The following is an 8,442-nucleotide window of genomic DNA, read 5'->3' as shown; positions in this document are numbered from 1 at the left end:
GGGGCGTACACGTCAACAGAAAGCTTGCGGTTGAGTATAACTTCTTTCCTTTTGTTTCAAACGCTCTACCGCAGACAGTATTTGCAGAACATCAATGTCATCATGCGTACAAAACATAGGAAGTATTAAAGACAGAAAACAATCGCCAGAGCTTAGATCCAAGTGACTTGAATGTTTATTGGCATGTTGACTTTAGAGGATGCGATCCAGTTTCAAATTGTTGTGGCAAATAAATAAACATGTAGCTAGACAAAAAACTAATATTAAAAAGTAACCAAAAAAGATAAGTAATGTTCGGCTCAAGTGCAGTAAGTACTAAAGGCATTGAGTAGAGATAATCAAACTCAGAAGCAGAACTAGGCTGTTATTGGATAAACCACTGAAAAGCACAGTGAAGGGCCCTCAGTGACTCAGAAGCAGGTGGAACTACAGCCAATACAACTTTACACAAACTCATGAAAAACAAACACGTATATACAGATAATAAAACTAAAAATCAATAACCAATATGCCTCTGCACATGATAAGACCATACAACTGTGGCTCTGAAAACTGACTGTTACTATGAGGCAGCCTAGTGGGACTGGACTCAGTCTTGTGTTGTGGCGATAGTGGGGCAGATAACCATGACAATTGTGCATTTTGTGATAAAAGTGTAGAATTTGGTGCACGTATAGCCAAAGGCATTTAAAAAAAAAAAAAGTAGAGCCATCATGAATTTTCCGTTTTCTATATTCCACCATGAATGAAGCTTCAATGGACCTCTTAGCTGTTAACACCCTAAAGGGAGACACACCATACATGAGCAATTTCAGACCGATCTGACTGACGGTTTATTAGAAATGTTTTATATCAAATCAAACTTTATTTGGCAACACAGTGCGCTTATAGGTTTTGCCAAATACTCAATCTGCAGAAAAATCCATCATGCGGAGACTATGGGTTCTTAAGGCAGATCTGCTCCCCATGAGGACTGATACAGGGTTAGGGTTCATGGGATTCATTCATTTTCATCTCTGTGTTATTTGACCAGGAAGTCCAGGAAAAGAGTAATAGTGGAAAATACAAGGGACTACTGTAAATGGCTGCTATGGGCGACATATAAGTGTACCCCTAAACCCCTGTAAGTGCACCCCTAAACCCCTATAAGTGCACCCCTAAACCCCTGTAAGTGTACTCCTAAACCCCTATTAGTGTACCAAATTTCATGCTTTTATTGCAAAATGCACAATTGTGGATTTTTTTGCTAAGCTGCTCCATTACAGTATGATTCCACACGGAGCTGATGATTCCATATTCTACATGTACTATACAGACTCCCGCCACTTCCCTTCATGTCATGTCCCCACATGCCGCACGTTACGTTACTATTTGACCATTGTAAATGTTGAACCCCTCCTAACACCCAGAATCCCCTGTTAGAGCTGATCTGAGCAGAACCAGCCCCCCCCCCCCCCCCCACCAACACACACACACACACACACACACACACACGCACACGCACACACGTCTGGTTCAGACTCCGCTCACAGACACAGATACAGACCGTTACAATGCATCAGCTCCAGCTGAGCCAACACATCTGCTCCATGTCTGTAGTATAACATGTCTACACACGGAGCCCCGACCAGGCTGGAGAGGTCCTGGGGGCCCGGGGTTGCCAGGTTCAGTTGGTGAGGCTGCCCTTCTTGCCAGTCCACAGCTCGCGGAGCTCCACCTGGCAGCCCAGGTCTCGCAGGGCGGCCCGGCCCACGTCGCTGCAGTCCCGGTGGGCCGCCAGGGCCTGGCCAATCAGGGCCTCCGCCCCCATCTCCAGGATGGGCTGGCTGAAGGTCTGCACGCGCGCCACCAGGTTCCTCAGCAGCATGCAGGCCTGCTTCTGAGAGAGGGGAGGGAAGAGAGAGGGGGTTCAGGTTGGGGCTAGACTGAGAGAGGAGGGGAAGAGAGAGGGGGTTCAGGTTGGGGCTAGACTGAGAGAGGAGGGGAAGAGAGAGGGGGTTCAGGTTGGGGCTAGACAGAGAGGAGGGGAAGAGAGAGGGGGTTCAGGTTGGGGCTAGACAGAGAGGGGAGGGAAGAGAGAGGGGGTTCAGTTTAGGGCTAGACAGAGGAGGGGAAGAGAGAGGGGGTTCAGGTTGGGGCTAGACAGAGAGGAGGGGAAGAGAGAGGGGGTTCATGTTGGGGCTAGACAGAGGAGGGGAAGAGAGAGGGGGTTCAAGTTGGGGCTAGACAGAGAGGGGAGGGAAGAGAGAGGGGGTTCAGGTTGGGGCTAGACAGAGGAGGGGAAGAGAGAGGGGGTTCAGTTTAGGGCTAGACAGAGGAGGGGAAGAGAGAGGGGGTTCAGGTTGGGGCTAGACAGAGAGGAGGGGAAGAGAGAGGGGGTTCAGGTTTGGGCTAGACTAACGATTTTGACGTGGATGAAAGGAACATGGCATTAAAGGAGATCTGGGAATCCTTGTAATAACAGCAGTGGCGTACAACACATTTATGGAAATTCATGTAAACTGCTTGAAAAGGAACTCATTGGGAAATCTTCAAGTCATTTGACTGTCATTTCCGCTGTTGTATAAAAGCATGACAACGTGCATCCTGGTATTACCTGCACGGTGACCTCATCAGGATGCGCCTTCATGGCCTGCAGCGCGGCCAGAGCCCCTCCCTCCTCCATGATGACTTGGCAGTTGTTGGGTTTGCGCAGCGCGAGGACACACAGGGCGGCGCAGCCTTGCTCACACACCTGCAGGGGGCGAGACCGACACCACGGCAGAGAAGTCACACACTGAGGACATACGCACACAGCCTCCACCCCCAGCGGGACGGAAGTGACCAGAACAAGTCGCCATCAGATGATCAGGAGCAGCTGGCGTTCAGCGGGCGGGAGGGAGGAAGGGGGGGGAGAACAGGTCGGGACTCACCTGAGCATGGCTCGTGTGCCTGTTCATCGCCATGACGATGAGCTGCACCCCGCCGGCGTTCACCACGGCGTCCTTCACGTCGTCGTTCCCCGCAACGGCCCGCAGGGCGCTCAGCACCTGGCGCACCAGCACCTACAACCGCAAATTACCCATCATTCACCACACTCATTACCTTTAAAACCAGGGCTGGGGTCTCTCCCTTCTACCCTCTGGTCATCAGGATAGAGTACCGAGGGCAAATAGGAATATATAGAAGAACGTCTTTGTTCCTAATTCCATTAAGTCACTAAATCTTTCGAGGCCTCGCTAATGTTTAAAACCGGACCCTTGTATGGCACTCTTTGGCCAATAGTTATATTTATATTTACTTGTTCTGGGTTTTTGGCATTGTTATTCCTGTGCACAAATTTTGGGCCGATCATGTGTGTGTGTGTGTGTTTGTGTCAACACTGTTCCCCTTGTCTCTTGTAGAAATGTGAGACCAAAGACAAATTTCCACATTGTGGACAAAAAAGTGAATCAATCAATCTATCTATCTTATTAGATACTTAGTATCTATCTATTTATCTACAGTATCTTATCTATTTATCTATCTATCTATCCAATCTATCTATCTGAACCATTCGTCCTGTCTAACTAACCCTAGTACTTTTCCCACATTCTTCAAAAGAGATGAACAGTAGAGACGTTGTATGGGGAGGTTTGGAATGTAGGAGCATGTAGAGACTCTTCTCTTAGTCCCTTACCTGGGACTCGAAGCTGTCGGCCAACAGGGTCATCATGAACTTTAACCCCCCAAGGTCACAGATGTCCTGACAGAACTCGTTCCTCACGGCCAGATGAGACAAGGTGGAGCACAGCTCGCTGAGGACGGGGGTGTTGGCAGGGTGGGCTGGGAGGGAGGGGGGACACACAGGGAAGAACGACGCTCATAATATGCAAATGTGATATGAATGATATAACTGCTCTGTACATGTTCTTAGCCAATAGACAAACATTTTCCAGGAGCTTGCTCGATCATCTCGTTGAGAGAGGTCAGGGAAGAATTTTTCCAGCTCACTTTTCTGGCCCGCGGGTGAAACTGTTTTTTTGCTCCCCTCTGGAATATGTAGGGGGGGGACCTATACCCACCCTCCCATTGCTCTCTGTAAAGCGCATTGTGTTGCCTCTGTGTATGAAATGCGCTATACAAATAAAGTTTGATTTGATTTGATGAAACCACGTTTTACTTAAAGTACAAAGAACATAATCAACATTCAGCCCAAAGTGAACCCCGAAACCGCTCTCTCCATTTGTAGTTTTTTTCCATTGGCTGCCTCTCTCACCTTTGGCGGCCTCCACAATGACCTTCAACCCGTTGTGTTCCAGGACGATCATCTTGGCGTGGTCGTGGGCCTGCCCGAACGCAACCCGGACGTCATCGTCAAAGGTCATGAACCTGAGGGCGGCGCACGCCTCCTTGACCAGCTCGGCGCTCCCCGTGTGGCGCGTGATGGTGCCGGTCAGCAGCGGCAGCACCCCGGCCTTCACCAGGTCCTGCCTGTTCTGCTCGTGCTTCAGGCTGCAGTGGCGCACCATCCGGATGCCCGCGCACGTCACTCCGGGGTCTTGGCGGTGGGTGTCCAGGACGCTCAGCAGGAGGTCCCGGCCCGCGGCGTCCAGCAGGTCCGGCTGTCCGTCGGTCAGTGCAGCCAGGGCGGTCAGAGAGGCCAGCAGGGCGTCGCGCTCCTCCAGGGTCCTCCTGCAGCAGGAGAGGATGGTGGGGTACGCCTCCTTCTGGGCCGCCAGGTGCCTCTGGGCGAATCCAAGGGAACACTGCTCAGTGAAGCGCTTTAGATCCCCAGACAGGTCACTCCCTGCAGTACGGCTGGACTCCAGGGCTCTCTGGAGGGCTTCCAGGGCCTGACCGCACAAGGGGAGAACAGTAATGCTGGTCTTAGACAGGAGTCACCACCATTCATGTTGATGTCTATTATATATCAGGTAGTTCCGATCCTGCGTTGTGATTGGTCGGGGCATTCTAAAACCGTGCTAATATTCAGGATATATGAACGGTTAAATCACCTGTAAAAGTATCACTTCGCCAACAACATAACTGTTGAGCTATGCTGCCCATTAGCTATCCATGAGTGGACAGAGAGCAGCAGCATGGCCCAAAGTCATATGATAAACTAAATGTTTTGTGTTGGCATTCTTCAGCGCTTGACCTGCGCTCTCATGCCTGCAACCGTGATATTCACGATATAGCACGGCTTCTCATGTGTTATTGCTTAAGATCTCAAGATTGTATTGGTTGAATTGAACGCATTCCTTTACTGCAAGTGAAAATATGATTCATATAAACAAACATGATCATGGAGTCAGTCAGTGTGGTCATAATCAACGCAGTACACAAGAAAGACTCAGACTCACTTGCAAGATCTCATGAGTTTGTTCTTCTGGTTTGTCATCAGAGGCAGCTGCAGGTACAGCTTTCACTATAAAGCTGAGGTCCACACCTGAGGAGTAAGGAGGTTACATTACAAGTGGGGTTAACGTTAGCCCACCAACGCCACGCAGACAATACTGCCGGCCAGGCTGCACAGAACTCCTAATGTTAGTCACCGTATACTGTCCTGAGTCTGTAGAGGAGTGTAGGGTTCTAGCTCAGTATCAGAATCTGTCCTGAGTCTGTAGAGGAGTGTAGGGTTCTAGCTCAGTATCAGAATCTGTCCTGAGTCTGTAGAGGAGTGTAGGGTTCTAGCTCAGTATCAGAATCTGTCCTGGGTCTCTAGATGAGTGTAGGGTTCTAGCTCAGTATCAGAATATGTCCTGAGTCTGTAGAGGAGTGTAGGGTTCTAGCTCAGTATCAGAATCTGTCCTGAGTCTGTAGAGGAGTGTAGGGTTCTAGCTCAGTATCAGAATCTGTCCTGGGTCTCTAGATGAGTGTAGGGTTACCTTGAGACTCAAACTGCTCCACCGCTTCTCTCAGAGCCTCATCAGCGTCCATGTCAAACTCATCAATGTTTTCCTTGACAACCGCGTCAAAGGTCTCCTGGGTGATCCTGCGCGCCGCCATGTTGAGGACAGGTTGGTTAAATCCACTCAAACCTGAAATGCCAGAATATTAGTTGTTGTTGTAGTAATAGTACGTCATTTATCTCCAGAGGGAAAATTGCACTGTTGTAGCATTAAAAGACAACAAAGTAACACAGACTAGAATACAAACCTACAACAGATAAAATACAGAGTGCACATGTGTGTAACAGTAACGTTAGGTAACGTTAGCTATGTGCTAGCTTGATCGTGCTTGACCAAGGGACTGGATATAGCAGGCATAAATAAATGCATTCAATATAAACTGTAGCTAGCTGAGCTTACGTTAGGCTACAGCTAGCTACTCGCTATTAACCGGCTCAGGTGATTGAACAGCTTAGCTAACTTAAAATGTAGACACTTTCACTTTCTAAACTATTTATTTGTATATTGTTACTAGCTAATTCAAACTTGTTATTATCACTTACCAACGACCAGTGACACACTGTTCCTGCTGTTGATAATGGACCAAGCCCAGCCGAGAAGCACAACTGCAGGCTTTCTTCTTCTTTATTGGATTCCGGCAGACTGGGCACCGGAAGTGCATTGCTGCCACCCTCCGGTAACTGCAGGGTTTAGCTACGCTACTTAGATGTATTTCTAGCACCCGCCTGAAGAGGGTGCTCATGTAGCTTTTCCGCCATTATGGACTGTCATTCGCTGCAGAATTCATCCAGTCAGGTCAACATGAAGACCATAATCAGCTGCTGAAAATAAGAAAAAAATATTGCTAAACATTACAGACAAATAAACAAATGTAAGAGTAATTTGAAAATTAAAAACTAATATGTCATATTTATTGTCCTGCACTGAGCTGGTCAGGGATGAGCACAGCTGTTCTAGGGAGACTTCTGATGGTGACCAGGGGGAGGAGCCAATGGACCGGTCAGATACTGACATCCTGGGCATTCATGGTAAGGTATCTTTGGTACCGCTGTACTTTTAGGGTACTTTGATGGAGAACTTATTCAGATTTATTTTTACACCATACACTATATATGCATTACAATGAATTAGCCAATGTGTTTTATTACCCATCAAGAAGAGCCAATAGACTGTTCCATCCTTTCCCCAAGTAAACCTGAGTGTGAATCTGGGTGGTCAGGGAGAGTGCTCAGCTGATCCAGGATCAGAATCAGAATAGCAAGGAGAAGCTATCCAGGATATCAGGTGAGAGGAGCAGCATGTCTGGACAATTATGACTGAAGATGAGTACCCTGAGGACCCTCTACAGCAGGGATATTCAGCTCAGGCCCTGCTGTTGGTGCTGTCATTCAATTCACTTGTAATAGATGTAGCGATACGTTGAATTTTGACTTGTTTTGAATTTTGATTTGATTTGTATGTATTTTGTTCTTTCAGAGCAGTGATGCTGTGCTGCGTCTCTTGTTAACCCCACTGAGAGTGTCCTTCCACAGCGTGTGCTGGACCTGCTGAGTGTGACGACGCCACCGATATCAGCGCCTGCAAACAGAATTGATGATGATAGTTTATATAGCTGGGTATAAAGGTAGTAAGGTTGTAGAAAAGTATAGTCATTGTGAAGAGTGTAACATCTTGACCACAGATGTGCCTGATGATCCACGGTACACATTTCAGAGTTACAAACAGAACACTGATCTCAACCTAGGAGAAAAGGCGCATTGTGTTACCTCTGTGTATGAAATGTGCTATACAAATAAAGCTTTGATTGATTTGCGCTATACAAATAAAGCTTTGATTGATTTGATTGATTGAGGAAAGGGCCTTATAGTGCCCAGCCTGGCACAGGTGATCTAATCACAGCCCTGGAAAATAACTTTCGAAAAAGCATCACCTCAGTTATACACACAGATGGCCTGGGGGGGTGGGGGGAGTTATTTACCAGTAGTATGAAGGTTCTGAGTGAGTGTAACAGAGTGGTGTGTGACAGGAAGACGTGCCAAGAGGCTCTCATCTACATGGTCAAGTTATTGTTATGCATCAGAATCCATCACATCCTGCGGGAGGAAAACCGCCGTATCTCTCAACCAAACCAGAGGAGAAACAGAACATTTCTCAAAATAAGTAACCAGTAAAACAAACATTAGTGGAGCTTAGTTGAGGAGAGAGAGAGGGGAGAATAATTGTTACCAGGTATTAAAGTGAGTGTCCTGTTCCACTTCCTGCTCCTTCATGATAGCAGGCTTGAAGGCCCCATGCTGCTCCCATCCTACCTCCCAGACACAGCTCCTGGGTATTAGATGGCTAGTCTAGACAAGTTATAGCTTGTAATAGGTATGAACATTAAATTAAGTAGAAAAAAGGGAAAACCTTGTGTCAAGTTATACCTTTTGTAAACCTGTGTGGATGTAGCTGTATCAGTCTATATAGAATGAGTAACTTGTATTTGTGCAGATTTAATTGAACATTTTCATGAAGATAAAAAAAAAAGAGTGAGATCATAATAGTGGGAATTCCTGATGATTTATTATTT

The 8,442-nt window shown here is 47.3% G+C and overlaps 1 protein-coding gene across 1 annotated transcript; it reads right to left on the bottom strand.

The window, feature by feature from the left end:
- Positions 1 to 77: 77 nt before the first annotated feature.
- Positions 78 to 6,458, bottom strand: armc6 (armadillo repeat containing 6). Its single transcript, XM_084446592.1, has 8 exons — positions 6,416 to 6,458; positions 5,850 to 6,002; positions 5,325 to 5,410; positions 4,238 to 4,814; positions 3,659 to 3,804; positions 2,913 to 3,044; positions 2,597 to 2,734; positions 78 to 1,879 (listed from the first exon to the last, which is right to left on the bottom strand). The coding sequence occupies exons 2-8, from the start codon at positions 5,968 to 5,970 to the stop codon at positions 1,667 to 1,669; spliced, it is 1,413 nt and encodes a 470-aa protein (XP_084302718.1). The 5' UTR covers positions 5,971 to 6,002; positions 6,416 to 6,458; the 3' UTR covers positions 78 to 1,666.
- Positions 6,459 to 8,442: the final 1,984 nt, after the last annotated feature.

Source organism: Borostomias antarcticus (genome assembly GCF_949987555.1).
Source record: "Borostomias antarcticus genome assembly, chromosome: 12".
In the NCBI taxonomy this organism is placed as follows: Eukaryota; Metazoa; Chordata; class Actinopteri; order Stomiiformes; family Stomiidae; genus Borostomias; species Borostomias antarcticus.
The sequence above is the reverse complement of the archived record's forward strand: the minus strand, read 5'-3'. Positions and strand labels throughout refer to the sequence as shown.